The sequence below is a fragment of a genome (genome assembly GCF_019968955.1).
Source record: "MAG: Porospora cf. gigantea A chromosome Unknown PgA_NODE_298_length_23434_cov_347.767, whole genome shotgun sequence".
In the NCBI taxonomy this organism is placed as follows: Eukaryota; Apicomplexa; class Conoidasida; order Eugregarinorida; family Porosporidae; genus Porospora; species Porospora cf. gigantea A.
Window position 1 is genome coordinate 1 of NW_027151584.1, and position 12,778 is coordinate 12,778.

A 12,778-nucleotide genomic window follows, 5' to 3' on the forward strand; every position below is an offset into this window, starting at 1 on the left:
GTGCAGGTCAAAATATAAAATTGATCGATTTTTAAGGATGAATCATGTAAAAACTGCAGAATTTATACAATTCCACCGTGTTCAGGATGAGCCAGAGAGAGCAGAAGTTCGAGGAGATTGGGACTCAGTTCACCCAGTTTTACTTTGGGTGTTTCCAAACTCAACAGGGCAGAAATGAGCTAGCAGCGAAGATGTACTCCGCGGAGTCACTCATGACTTGGAACAACGACAAGTTAATGGGGGCCGAGTCCATCGCCAAGAAGCTAGCTGCTTTGAGCTTCCAGAAGCTGGCGTATGAGAACATTACCACCGTTTACCAGCCCGGACCAGCTGGCACTGTTACTGCCCTCGTCACAGGCGACATGAAGATCGACGATGATCTGAATGCTGTACGATTTCTACAGCATTTCATAATAGCGCCTGGTGCGAACGGGTTTTACATCGTCAATGAAGTGTTCAACTTCATGTAGAGGGACTCAAGCGAGACTTTCAGCTTTGGACTGCGTGCATCACTCATTATTGTGTGCGATGTGCACTCTAATAAAAATTTGTCGAGAATGCAGCAGGACCCATTTGCAGTTGGTTATGAAAACACCTACGCAAGACATGTGGAGTCCCCTCGTAGCCGTCCCAACGATGCAACGGTCGACCATTTCACCGTAACAGGAGTGGTTGTTGACCAGGATGACACTCTTGTCGGTCCGAAAGAGTTGCAGGAAAGGCAAATTTTAGAAGATGAGAGGCAAAGAAAGAAACAGGTCATTCGTTCTTGGGTGGAGCAGCAACAGGTTGTCGCTCTCGACAAGGCGGAGGAATTAGGAGTACAGGAGATGCTGCCCGTGGGATGCCTTGAGGAGTCTGTAAGCTTTATGGAGCTGGTAACCAGGGTTGGAGGTATTATGATAGATGTGTGGATCGCCGTCAAGACAGCCAACCTGCGACGGAACTTATACCTCAGACCAGTCAAGCGCATTACACGCTTCCTTGTTGACCATCTGAGCGAGGACTCTACCCGGGAGGAAGACCTCCCAATATTCCGGCGGAAGTAGTCAGTGCGTCAACTGCTGGTACGTCTCGTAGAACACCAACCGTTGAATGTGCTTCTCACGTTCGCTGTGACCCAACCCCTGCAGCTCTTGACGAGACTCTAGTGGTAGTCCTTGTAGCCTGCATAGGCGTTCCAACTTCGCATCATCATACTCCTGCCATTCCAGATACTTCAACCTAAGCCAGTATGGTACTTGCATGAGTACTTCTGGCAGAGGGTCTCCCAATAGGTCGACATCGACATTGGCAGGGGGTGGCAAGGGGTCACGAGGTAGCTCCATCAGGGCTGCGGCTTTCCGTTTGTCTAGCAACAGCACAGCCTCTAGTCCTTTGATATATCTGGTGCTGAAGAGGCCAAACTCTCGCCAGGCTGCTAGTACTTGCGAAGCTGCATGACGCAAGCTGTCAGTTTGGAGGCGGCCACTAGTCTTAATGTACCGGTGCAGATTTCTGAATACCGTTGGCAAAACAGCCTCTAACTCGCTCCGGTAGACCCATGCCTTCGGGTTTGGGCCTCGAACGCAGTTGTAGAGCAGATCTGACATAAGGAACAGAACTGCAGTGCGTTTTTCCACTGGAGCATCTACGGTGCAGACCGAGTCTGCCAACACCTTGACGACTTGGGATGCGCAAGCCCAATGGTCGAGAGCGAATACCATGGCGTCAGCGACGGACCTGCATTGCAAAGTTAGACTGCCAACTCGAGCCCGCCAAGCCTCCACGTCTTGTAAAACTTGCTCCCCAGGGCCGATTTCCGTCCGAGAGGCGGAGTTGTCGACGGGAGCAACCCACGTAGGTCCTCCTTGCTGCATCTGGAACAGGTTTCCTGTGGGCCCTTTCAACAAGCTCCACACTCGCCATCTGTAGTAGCGATTCAGAGGATCGGTCGCGTGGAACAGGAAGTCGAAGCGGGGCTCACCTCTCTTTTCCAGCATCAGTAGCTGCTCCAAGCGATGCCCCTTATCCGCCACGTGGCAGGCGACGATATCGATGAGGCGTTGGACGTCGGGGTCTCTGGGCGCCACGACACCCACGCAACCCTCTATGCTCGCCTCAATCTGGGGCTCAAGGCGTTTGAGATGCCTAAAAGCACTGACCGCTGACTGCGAACTGGCAAAGGTAACCCTAACCTCTTCCTCCGACTTCCTCTCCACAACCTCTAGTCTACCAAAAGGTTCACACACCCGCTGCGCCTCTGCTTCTGAGGCGCCTTTTAACAGAAGCACCCTATGACGTCGGTCTCCTTCCTCATGACGTTGCTTGATCTCATCCATAAATACGTCGATCTCGCGCTTAGCGGTGGAGCGAGTCGGTGCGTCCACATTTCCGAATTCCTCCACAAAGGACGCCAGAAGCTCTTGTGTCTGAGCTTCTTCATCGCTGCGTATTTTTTCTGCCCGAAAGAGCATCAAATTAAGCTTTTGATGCTCAGACTTGGAGGAGCGAAAAAGAATGTGGCGGCTGGACAGGCTGGGTCCCGATCACCCGCCGAGATTCGCCTCCAGCAGGAATTCGACAGGTTAGACCTTCCCAAGGAATGCAGGTTCAGCTTCCCCAACCCGGATGACATGATGCACTTCAACGTCTTTATTACGCCGAGCAGGGGGTATTGGGCGGATTGCAGCTACATGTTTTCGTTTGAGATACCCATAGGCTACCCTTTTTCAACTCCGAAGGTGAAGTGCCAGACGAAAATATGGCACCCAAACATTGACCTCCAGGGCAACATCTGTCTCAACATTCTCAGGGACGCGTGGACGCCGGTTCTGTCGTTCGATGCCATCATATTTGGGCTCATACTCCTTATGGACGACCCTAACCCACAGGACCCGCTGAACCACGACGCAGCGGCGATGCTCCGAAACGATCCTAACGAATTTAAAATGGTCGTGAAGAGTACGCTACGCGGACGTAGTCACGCAGACGAGGAATTTCCCAGACTCATCTGAGTACACGGGTCACTGCAAAGCGTCTTGGACTCTTCGAACTTAAGCAATCTTGAGCAACTCTGCGTACCACAATTCCAACTCGTCACGCGCTTGACCGCGCTCAAACCCGTCATCAGTCGACATTTGGACCAACTGTAGAAGGTGTAACACATTATAGTCGCTCTGCTGCTTGCACCACTGGACCAAAGCCTGCGCCGACAACTCTCGCGCGGCCACGTAAGCTTCGAAATGTGCCTGGTTCACCCTTGGGCGTGACATGAGACGCACCTTTAGTGGAGGCTCATCGTTGGTGTACTCAGTTGTGTCAGGCAGCCACCTTCGGAACACCTCGCGGTACTTTGCGAACAGAATGTGAACGGCCTCGCAAGTATTCTCTGACGACTCTCCCCTGCTGACGAAGTCCACAGAGGCTCGCCAAAAACTCTCCTCTCCTTGGGCCCATACGGCACTGAGAACGTGGTTCGGTACGGCGCCCCCGCCAGCGTAACTAGCCTTGATTGCGACGTCACGCAGATGCAGTTCCCATTCATTAGCCATAGATGTGAAGTGGGCCTGGCTGGTGCCATTCCGGCTCCTCCTGAGCAGTCCACTAAAGTCGCCCAACTTGACCGCTAACGACGACAGCATCACGTCTGTCATCTCAGTTATGACTGCGTCGGTCTCCTGGAAGTATTCAATGACGGTCTTCTGCTGTTGTGGCGAAATCATCATGAAGAACTGTGTTCCTGTATCAGCCTCGTGGGGGTGCAACACATCCTTTCCTGAGGGAACCATGCGGGCGGTAAGTTCCTTCAACAACAGCCGGCAACTCTCAGCTCCGACTGCTATTTCCGGAAGGCCGTAGAGTGCGCCAGCAGAGTTCAAAGCTGGAAAGGTCGTGATGCCGTAGGACGAGAGAGTCCTAGTGAGCTCGCCAAGCGGAGAAGTCAGCGAACTTGGAGCTAGTCTACGATTCATGAAAGCTTTGAAACGCAGACGTCCTCTCTGCATTAGGAAGGCTCGATGACAAGCCTGGAGTTTCTTGCCACATATAAAGTCTTCCGAAGGGATATAAACCGACTGAAAACGCCTCAGGTCTTCTGCAGGGATGAACAGCCTAGCGACGCTATACATGTACATGTCCACCACGTGCTGTATGGCCACGAAGACCTCGAATGCTAGGAGCGGCATGAACGTGAGAAAGGTCCAGTACTGTTGAATGACATTGGCAGCTTGCTTTGTAACGTTAGATAGGCAGGGTCCGGCATCTGCGTGCGGTCTGGAATTCTCGCTCAGACTCGCAACTCGCTCGTCAAGCTCATTCGGCGACATGGTCTTGGGCAAAGGAGGAGTCGGCCAAGCGGATGCGGGAGTGAAGCCCTTAAATGGGTTGGGCCCCGAGGTCACACCATCTCGCGGTTGTGTGGGAGGCTGCAGTGGTGAGGGGAGGATGGGCTCTAGCGACAGCAGCCTGTGACTCAGGGTCACAGGTAAGCGATGCCAAGCATCAGACCCTAGAGATTCCTGTAGCATCTTCAGTTTTTCCACGTGAAGGCAACGGAAGTAGTCGAACGTGACGGTTCTCAACGCAGACGCAACTGCCTTCCCGGAAGGGTACTGCAACGGCAGGTGGCGATCACGGGACAGCGGCGAAACGAACGACTCGCCCACTCGTAATAATCTGTCGAAGAGTACGATCACCCTAAGGAAATCACTAAAGGACAGTTCAATGCAAGTTACGTTGCTTAGGAACTCTGCCAGTCGCACGCCAATTGATAGCCAGATCTCTTCCTTGTGGAACAGTAACTCGTCACCAGTGGTCTGAACCAGAGCCCGAAAGACCTCCTGGTCGTGAGCACGCACGCGCGAAATGCGCCGGGAAGCTGCCATCTGGAGGTAGTCCTTACCCTGGGCGCAGCTTGAGTGCCAGCTGCACACATGCTGAATCCGGAGTAGGACTCCGGTCAGGGCTTCAAAAAGCTTGGCCAGGCCATTGACGGACACAGGCTCCGCTTCCGTCCTTGCTACTTTTTCCTGGCAGATTTGTGTCACGCGGGATGCAACCTCCTCAGCGTATCGACGAGCTTCTGCTGGGACAGGATCAGATTGCTACACCACCTAGCTACTTACAGGGAATATTGACAACGGCCCTCAACGCCTCCTCGTAGTGTCGCAACGCATCCTCTGTTCGGGCGTGCTTCTCCGTGTCCAGGCAGCTGGCGATGCTGTCGTAAAGGCGGCCTCGGAGGCCGTCGAGCCGACCCTCAGCCTGCCTCCTCACGTCGGCCAGCGCCGTGAACTGCTCACACAGCTCGCGTTCGGCCCGCAACGAAACCAGGGACTGGAGTAACGTAGGAGCGTCCGTCTGCTCACTCAGCTGGGAGAAGCGACGCAGCATCTCCAGGTGGCGGTGCACCTGTTGGGCCCGTTGCCGTCGCAGCTCAAAGTTGTAGACGAGTAAGGCTTCGTCCATCATTTGGCCCAGGCCTTCATGACTTATCGCGGTCACAGTTGCAGCAATCTCATCTCTAACTCCGGATGTAGCCTGTAACAAACGGTCCGACGTGCCAGTCGTGGAAAGCAACGGTTTAAGATTGGATCTGACTCTCTTCTCAAGTCGCCGCAAAACCAGCAACTTTTCGCGTTCAAGCTCTTGGATTCTCTCTTCCACCACGCTAGATGTGATTGAGCGGCCCAAGAGTTCTCCCTCGACCTCCAGGATGGCTTTGTTCGTCTCCGACGAAGGCCGTCGACTGAAGAGTTCCATTCCTAATTCTGCCATTCATGGCTCAGTCGACTGAGGCTCCGTGGGTCTCCGGGTTGCTTGTAGCTCTGACGGGCAGCCTGATACATGCCGGCGTTAATGTTCTTAACAAGAGCGACTCGAAGTGTGGTTTGGGCGTGGCTAACAGCATTGACTTCATCTTCGTGATCTGTGCCCTGCCGCAGGCCAGTACGGCCATTGTTGTCCCTGTAACGGCAGCGCGTCAGGTGTTCCGAGCGATTCTTGGGTGGCTAATACTCAGGGAGCTGCCCACCAAGAAGCACATCATGGCGTCACTCGTCGTCGCATTGGGCATCCTCCTTGCAGTTATCGCAGGTCCCCATGAAAAACACGCCGTAGAAGACATCCATCACTTCGTCAGTCTGATCTGGAGTTTTAGATTTGGGGTCTGGTCCTTTGCGGTGCTGCTAGTGGTGGTGAGTGCATGAGGTCACCCCCACTCAGATCATCTGCATACACGTATCATTTTTCGCTCCCTCCCGCGAGACGGCAGTAATTTTGCCACCAGCGTCCCGAGGTGGTTTTCGGTGGCTTCTCCGCATGCCTGTAGGGTGGACTGCGAAACGCGGTGCGCTAGCGGCATGCGCAGGGATCTCCAGCGGCCTTTCAGTGTGCCTCTGGGAAGTGGTGCTGGACATCTTCCTCGTAAACGGACTGGCCGTCGCGATGGCTAACGTGAGGATAGCGGTATTGGTGGCCTGGCTTACGTTCCTCCACATCGCTGCCACCGTGCTGTTTGTTCTGGCCCTAGAGAGATTCGACACGAACATCGTGATGCCGATGTTCACCATGTCTGCTATCATTGTGGCTGTCATCTCGAACCTGGCTCTCTTCCAAGGAGAGTCCAGAAGCCCTCTCACGGACAATATTCTGAATCGGCTGTGGTTCTTTGGCGGGTTGGCCCTTATATGCACCGGATTGGTGACGTCAGCCAAGGCAGACACAGCCCGGGAGCTAGATGAACTGCGTCAGGTGGCACGCGACTTCTTGCGAGTAACGAACGGCGAGATCCTTTTCTCCGAGAGCGTCGAAAGTGATCCGATTGGCAAGACTCGTCGAGTTGAAGATCCTTTGACGATTCTCATCAACGATATAGAGTCCTCGTCCCACAGGAGCCCTACAACTGACGATGTAGACCCTCAGATGATCGACGATCTCCTTAAAGAGATTGAGGATGAGGCGCTACAGAACTTGGAAATGAACAGGTTGCCAGAGAAATAGAGAAGCTTTGTGAGGTGCGGTGGTTGTGGACTTTTATTTAATTCGGCCGGCAATATTTTTCGTACCCTTACGGTACTGATGCTGTACCCGTCGAGAAAGGTCATTGACACCGACTGTTATGATCGGTATCAGGAGAGAATGTCGCCCAGGTTTGGCGTTGATGACGGAATCCGTGCAAGGCTTGAAGAAATTCAAAGCTCACCTTTGACATCGAATGAGATGCATATGCAGTCCCCAGACGCACTGGAGTACAAGGTGCGCCATCTGGAAGAACAACTCTCTAGTTTGACAAACAAGTATGAGCAAGTAGTGGTAGATAGTTTGACACCAAGCCGGGACGCATTCCCTTTTCGGCGGTCCTCCTCACTCGTTTCGGGACTGCGGAACAAGATTCAGGCCGACACTACTTCGGACACCAGCACTGCCGGCATGAGCAACCATGACAGGAATCCTCAGCCTGATGACAACAGCCAAGCAGACATACCAGACACGGTCTCCGTGGCGTCCGCAATGTCAGTCGAAGAGGCTGAAGAGGTTCAAGAGGTCGAAGACGTAGTAACGACGATCGACCCCAAGGTGATCCGTGTCCTGATTCCGAAATCCATTAGCGAACCCGATGATTTGAAGCTTCAATGCCTCAAGACCCGCAAGGACATCGAGGCGCTTCTTAAAAAGTTCGTTACGCTGAAATTGAGACTGCGCCAGGCGGAGAACAAGCATCGTCAGAACCAGGAACGACTTCAAGAGCGGATCGATAAGTTGAAGGAGTCGAACCAGAAGCTGAAGGAGTTGGTTCCCTTGGTCGAGAAGCAGTCCGAACATATATCGGCGCTGCACGAGGTCCTTCGAGACACTGAGGCCGAGTTGAAAAGAAGTCAGTCGGATGCTAAGAGACTGACCAATCGAGTAACCGATACTGAACGTCGTGAGACTGCACTGATCTCAGTAGTCGAAGAGTAGGTTTGCAGGGTATTTCAGTACGAAGGTTGAGAACTACCATAAAGGATGCCCAGCGCGAAATCAGCAACCTTCACGCCGATGGAAAAACTCTGAAGGAAACTCATCATGCCACATTGGAAAAGGTGCAACACGACATGGTGGAGATGAGACGGACACACGAATCGACAGAGGGAAAGTGGCACTCAGAGACTGCCGACTTGCAGCAGCAGGTAGTTCTCCTAACGCAGGAACTTCATCACCTGAAAGAAAAAGAATCTGAAGCTGGAGAAACGGTGGATGCTTTGAAGAGGGCCAACGCACGAATCACTTCAGAAAGGGACGAGGTTTTGGACAAGCAAAAGACACTCCTGGCTTCGGTTGAGCAATTTGACAGTCACTTGTCAACTCTGAGGACCGAGTTGAGTATCCGCAACAAGTCTGTGGAGGATTTAAAGGCAGTGGTGGTCGACTACGAGAAGAAAGCCCAAGCTCTGCTGCAGGAAGTGCAATCGCTGACAGAATCTAATGCGGAGTTGACTAGGCAAGTCGAGACCCAGGCACGCGTTCTGGAGGCCAAGGAGAGTCGACTCGTCAGTCTGCGGGATGAGTTGTCCCAGAACAAACAGGCTACAGTGGAGCGAGTCCTTGAATTTGAGGACGAGAAGAAACAGCACCAGTCCATGATCCGAGACCTGGAGCAAAAGCTAGAAGAAGCCAAAGGCTACATACGTTTGGTGAAAGGGAGCTATGACCGTCTTGCTGACAACTCAGAAGACCTTGTGAGCCACCTGGAGCCCGTAAGAAAGGGCATTGCTAGGAAAAGGTGCAGTCGACACAGACTGACAGAGGTAGCATCCACACCTGCAAGCCGAAGCGCCTCCGTTTCCTCAACCAGATCGGTGTCATTGGAGCCCTGTCAGGATGAGCTAACTCGCGCGGTGCAGGCTGTGGAGTCTTTTCCAGGATTGTTGGAATCCAAGATCAAAGTCATTCCGGAGTCTTTTCAGCCTAACCTCGTGCTGAAAGATGACGAGCCTGAGCAGTGGCTGGAGCCGCTAAGCGTCCCAGTACAGTTCACGAAGCGCACTAGGTCGAAGAGTTTGGTGGGGGATACCCCCCGATTTGGTTACTAATGCTTTTATAGATTGAACCGCCTACACATATGAAATCTTCGATGCTCGTTGGTCAGAAGGTCGGCGCCGTGGCTGGCGTTTAGTGCGTCGTGCGTCAATGGTGAGCGAAGCTTTGACCAGGCGGCCTCGAAAAGAGACGTCTCCGATGAGATGTACTTCTTTCCGAATTCGTGGAAGAACCGATGATCAATGCATCGAATTAAAACTTCGTCGACGCGTACAACGAGTCGAACGAGCAAAAACCAGAACGTGGGCATTACACGCACTCTGCAGTGGAGGTCCACAATACCTGAGTCACCGAGGTCATCAAAATACAGGGGAATCATTTTGTAGAAAAGTATGGGTAGCGACGTATCCGCCAGCAACGGGAGAGGAAGTGCGCTCTCCGCCTCAGTCTGCGTTGTGTGAGCAACGTTGGGAAGGAACAGCGACGTCGCAGTCCAGTCGAGTTTGGGTTGGATCTTGTGGAATTCAATACCTTGTTTAGCGCCTGTTTTTTCAGCCTGCTGCTTCCAAGTTTCCGTACCGGACACCAGAGGTGTGACGCTGGATTGACACATGCTGTCCAAACTCACACTCCCTTGAACGCGGCGAACAGAGAATTATCTTCTGTCGATAGCCTCGGTAGTGGCATCAGGGGCACATCTGGCAGAGGCTCCAATGTGATCCCCTTCAGAAAGTCCTCTGCCTTGATCTCGAGAACCGCGTCGACAAAACGAATCCGAAGGAAGTTATCTCCGTACACGACGTCCGGTAACTTGTCAGTGGACTCCGCGCCCAGCGAAGTCAACAGCTTGTCGAGGCCGGAACCGTCCAGCATACCGGCCTCACGCGATTCAAACGCCCACCCAGCATGGTTAAACATATTCCCAATATGCACCAAGTTCTTTCGTGGATAAAGTCGCACCTCACAGGAGAGAGTGTCGGCGGCTTTGCCTTGTCCCCCGCCTTCTGGGAGACCGACGGAGACGCTGCCTTGTTGCGGAAGAACCTGGGATTCTTCACCTTGGAATCCGCAACTGAGCACTGCTCTCTTGCGAGCTCATGGAGGCAGCTGATTTCGTTCGACGAGGAGGAGATGCCAAACTGGGTCGAGAGCTGCGATGACGAGGCATCTCAGCGTATTTTTGAGCTGGATGCTGTGAGAACGTTCAAGGTTAGCTCTAAGTCTCTTCCCAATGCAGTCCGCTGAGTGCAGGCGAACACTGGTCAGTTGTCTAGCCACCTTGTACCAAGAAACTGCCGACTACCACCAAGGCCTCGGCTTCATAATTTCCTTCCTTCTGTTGCTGTTGCCCCCCGCATCCGCGGTGGAAACAGCTGTACTCCTCCATCGTCACCGCCTCCAGGGCTACTTCAAGTCGGCTCCGACAGCTTACGTCCGAGATGCGCGTGCGCTGCACAAAGTCATTAAGCTGAAACTCCCTCATGTCACAGACAAGCTGGAGGAGCTTGCTATCGTCCCAGAAATGTACATGAGTAAGTGGTTCATTGGGCTCAACGTGCACGTCCTGAACTATGAGCAGCTGATTCAGTTCTTTGACCTCGTCGTTAGGTACGGGAAAACAGCCCTCTTCGGGTTTGGGCTTGCACTGATCCGAGTCTGTGAAACCCAAATCATGTTGCGGCAGACTGATACCCAGATGCTTCTAGCTATTCTACGTCTGGACGACAAGGAATTCGTCAGCACACTCGATGACGATCTTCAAGAGGACTTGTGTGAACGCATCCTTCTGCAGACCGTAACGGCCATCGAAGAGATCGATGAAGAAGCCATCGAGAAGGCAACCAAAGAAGCTGAAGCAGATCTCGCGGAAGAGGCGGAAATGCGCAAGCGCCGCGAGGAAGAAATGGAAGAGTACAGCGATGATATCGTGTTCTCTGACGAGGAGTGATCACATTGACTCGGTGATCACCTGGCTGGACTTCTTGAACGCGTGAGCTAGATCCTACGTGACGACAGATACGGCTGCCTACGGCGAGCTGCTTCAGACGAGTGGTGCTGTCGGTAAGTCTGTCCAGAAACACCTGCTTTAGATTGTGTTGTTGATTCGCCCGCTGAATACGTCGTCTCTCCTCATCCAGGCGGTTGATCAAAACCTTCTTCTCTTCTTCACTGAGTGTATGCATACGCCGATCCTCACACCGCTGGGGTCTGTTCGGTAACTCGCACAGTAACCAGAGGGTTCGGCTGCTTGTTGAAGTCTCGATCAAGTCCGCTCATAGCAAGCGCTACCAAAAAAGTCACTATTACGCGTTGCGTACGCATCGGTTTAAATGAGTCATAAGAGCGTCATCGTGGTCATTGAGGACCTGTCGCAGGTGTCTGATGCGACGCCGACGACGGAGCTATTTATACACGTGGCTATTGGTGAGAAGCACCTGCGATTTCCACCTGTGGCCTGCAGCGAGGACGAGTATTGTAAATTCGGTCGTGTTTTCGCCCTACCTTTACTTCAGTCAAGTAGTTTGAGGTGAGGATTTGGGACTGCAAGTAGCAGATTCTCAGTGCATTACCATCCTACGAAGGTCCTACTGGGTTCTTGTTCGCTTGATTTAGGCGTGCTGAGCCCAGCTAGAAGTTCAATAGCGGCTCGTGTAAAGCTAAAGCGCTCAGGGCGTTCGGTAGGATTCCTGAACGTGAAGGTGAGGCTGTCAACGAGAACGATTGACAAGCCGAAAACATGCCACTTCCGGTCACGAAGGCTATCCGATATCGTGCCGTCCAGCTCAACTCCTGCGGAGTCGCGAAAGGTTATTGGGGAATCAGCTCCCGGGCTCCCAACTAACAGCCTATTGCTGATTGGGATGCTAGATGGAAGTCCACGCAAGACATCCGACGATGCGCCACTCGGTCGTGTCAGCGACAGGCCGCGGTGGACGTCGCGCTGGACCTACTTTGATGAGGATGACAGCGTATCCATGCAGCCGGTATTGCAATTTGCATGTCCATCAGACAGCAGCTGCACCTCAACTTCTTCTTGCCAGGCATTGGGCGCATCCAGATTTGTATCGGACGCTGTGGTGTCTAGGCGCGACGGTAGATTTGGCGACGTGGTGCCGGACCGAAAACCAACTCTTAGACGCTACGTCTTTCGCAGGGTGAGTTCGGTTGTCATCGACGCTCCGCCGGCGCCCACTGCTCATAAGGGGAGATTAAAGTGGTCCTTCTTCAACTGTTGTCAAACGAGTTCTCAAGCAGAAGAGAAACGGTGTTCTCCAGCTCTGCCTCTCGAGGAACATGCGACTCGTGAGACATCGGAGATAGTCCTCCCATTAGGTGGCTCCGTCCGCAGCGAGCCCGACATATCTGACGTGACGCCTGCCAAACCGGCCTCTCCGGGATCGCAAGCAACCCTATGCTTTCCCCGAACGATGACGACCGAGAGCAGTGACAGGACTGGCTCCTTTGAGGTGGGGGAAGCTCAGTCCAAACCGGCCTCTCAGAGATCACAAACAACCCTATGCCTTCCCCCTAGAACGAGCAGCGTGTCCGACATATCTGACGTGATACCTTCCAAACCGGACTCTCAAGCAACCCTATGCTTTCCCCCCAGAACGAGCAGCGAGCCCGACATATCTGACATGACGCCTTCCAAACCGGCCTCTCCGGGATCACAAGCAACCCTGTGCTTTCCCCGAACGATGAAGACCGAGAGCAGTGACAGGACTGGCTCCTTTGAGGTGGGGGAAGCTCAGTCCAAACCGGCCTCTCAGGGATCACA

General features: G+C 53.3%; 10 protein-coding genes across 20 annotated transcripts; 7 read left to right on the top strand and 3 right to left on the bottom strand.

The window, feature by feature from the left end:
* Positions 1-86: 86 nt before the first annotated feature.
* Positions 87-470, top strand: KVP18_001039 (uncharacterized protein; the record flags this gene model as incomplete). Its single annotated transcript, XM_067950650.1, has 1 exon — positions 87-470. One exon carries the CDS (start codon positions 87-89, stop codon positions 468-470), a length of 384 nt encoding a protein of 127 aa, XP_067810272.1.
* An 87-nt stretch (positions 471-557) lies between these two features.
* On the top strand, positions 558-1,049 carry KVP18_001048 (uncharacterized protein; the record flags this gene model as incomplete). The annotated part of the gene is made up of 1 exon (XM_067950670.1): positions 558-1,049. The coding sequence occupies one exon, from the start codon at positions 558-560 to the stop codon at positions 1,047-1,049; it is 492 nt and encodes a 163-aa protein (XP_067810291.1).
* Positions 1,050-2,456, bottom strand: KVP18_001041 (uncharacterized protein; the record flags this gene model as incomplete). 2 transcript variants are annotated; one of them, XM_067950654.1, is made up of 1 exon in its annotated part: positions 1,050-2,456. In XM_067950654.1, one exon carries the CDS (start codon positions 2,454-2,456, stop codon positions 1,050-1,052), a length of 1,407 nt encoding a protein of 468 aa, XP_067810276.1. The 2 variants fall into 2 exon arrangements, with proteins under 2 accessions (XP_067810276.1, XP_067810275.1); XM_067950653.1 differs by having other exon boundaries at positions 1,050-2,321.
* A 15-nt stretch (positions 2,457-2,471) lies between these two features.
* On the top strand, positions 2,472-2,996 carry KVP18_001043 (uncharacterized protein; the record flags this gene model as incomplete). Its single annotated transcript, XM_067950657.1, has 1 exon — positions 2,472-2,996. One exon carries the CDS (start codon positions 2,472-2,474, stop codon positions 2,994-2,996), a length of 525 nt encoding a protein of 174 aa, XP_067810279.1.
* A 39-nt stretch (positions 2,997-3,035) lies between these two features.
* On the bottom strand, positions 3,036-5,742 carry KVP18_001044 (uncharacterized protein; the record flags this gene model as incomplete). 3 transcript variants are annotated; one of them, XM_067950658.1, is made up of 2 exons in its annotated part: positions 3,036-5,065; positions 5,106-5,451. In XM_067950658.1, the coding sequence occupies 2 exons, from the start codon at positions 5,449-5,451 to the stop codon at positions 3,036-3,038; spliced, it is 2,376 nt and encodes a 791-aa protein (XP_067810280.1). The 3 variants fall into 3 exon arrangements, with proteins under 3 accessions (XP_067810280.1, XP_067810281.1, XP_067810282.1); XM_067950659.1 differs by lacking the exon at positions 5,106-5,451 and having other exon boundaries at positions 3,036-4,865; XM_067950660.1 differs by lacking the exon at positions 3,036-5,065 and having other exon boundaries at positions 5,098-5,742.
* Positions 5,743-5,759: 17 nt separating this feature from the next.
* On the top strand, positions 5,760-6,981 carry KVP18_001046 (uncharacterized protein; the record flags this gene model as incomplete). 3 transcript variants are annotated; one of them, XM_067950667.1, is made up of 2 exons in its annotated part: positions 5,760-6,176; positions 6,205-6,981. In XM_067950667.1, 2 exons carry the CDS (start codon positions 5,760-5,762, stop codon positions 6,979-6,981), a joined length of 1,194 nt encoding a protein of 397 aa, XP_067810288.1. The 3 variants fall into 3 exon arrangements, with proteins under 3 accessions (XP_067810288.1, XP_067810287.1, XP_067810286.1); XM_067950666.1 differs by lacking the exon at positions 6,205-6,981 and having other exon boundaries at positions 5,760-6,188; XM_067950665.1 differs by lacking the exon at positions 5,760-6,176 and having other exon boundaries at positions 6,301-6,981.
* Positions 6,982-7,059: 78 nt separating this feature from the next.
* On the top strand, positions 7,060-9,053 carry KVP18_001045 (uncharacterized protein; the record flags this gene model as incomplete). Of its 3 annotated transcripts, XM_067950662.1 has the most annotated exons (2): positions 7,060-7,937; positions 7,967-9,053. In XM_067950662.1, 2 exons carry the CDS (start codon positions 7,060-7,062, stop codon positions 9,051-9,053), a joined length of 1,965 nt encoding a protein of 654 aa, XP_067810284.1. The 3 variants fall into 3 exon arrangements, with proteins under 3 accessions (XP_067810284.1, XP_067810285.1, XP_067810283.1); XM_067950663.1 differs by lacking the exon at positions 7,967-9,053 and having other exon boundaries at positions 7,201-7,941; XM_067950661.1 differs by lacking the exon at positions 7,060-7,937 and having other exon boundaries at positions 8,076-9,053.
* A 5-nt stretch (positions 9,054-9,058) lies between these two features.
* On the bottom strand, positions 9,059-9,918 carry KVP18_001036 (uncharacterized protein; the record flags this gene model as incomplete). Of its 3 annotated transcripts, XM_067950642.1 has the most annotated exons (2): positions 9,059-9,599; positions 9,629-9,873. In XM_067950642.1, 2 exons carry the CDS (start codon positions 9,871-9,873, stop codon positions 9,059-9,061), a joined length of 786 nt encoding a protein of 261 aa, XP_067810264.1. The 3 variants fall into 3 exon arrangements, with proteins under 3 accessions (XP_067810264.1, XP_067810265.1, XP_067810263.1); XM_067950643.1 differs by lacking the exon at positions 9,629-9,873 and having other exon boundaries at positions 9,059-9,613; XM_067950641.1 differs by lacking the exon at positions 9,059-9,599 and having other exon boundaries at positions 9,625-9,918.
* A 9-nt stretch (positions 9,919-9,927) lies between these two features.
* On the top strand, positions 9,928-10,948 carry KVP18_001047 (uncharacterized protein; the record flags this gene model as incomplete). Of its 2 annotated transcripts, XM_067950669.1 has the most annotated exons (2): positions 9,928-10,209; positions 10,238-10,948. In XM_067950669.1, the coding sequence occupies 2 exons, from the start codon at positions 9,928-9,930 to the stop codon at positions 10,946-10,948; spliced, it is 993 nt and encodes a 330-aa protein (XP_067810290.1). The 2 variants fall into 2 exon arrangements, with proteins under 2 accessions (XP_067810290.1, XP_067810289.1); XM_067950668.1 differs by lacking the exon at positions 9,928-10,209 and having other exon boundaries at positions 10,232-10,948.
* A 382-nt stretch (positions 10,949-11,330) lies between these two features.
* On the top strand, positions 11,331-11,531 carry KVP18_001038 (uncharacterized protein; the record flags this gene model as incomplete). The annotated part of the gene is made up of 1 exon (XM_067950649.1): positions 11,331-11,531. One exon carries the CDS (start codon positions 11,331-11,333, stop codon positions 11,529-11,531), a length of 201 nt encoding a protein of 66 aa, XP_067810271.1.
* Positions 11,532-12,778: the final 1,247 nt, after the last annotated feature.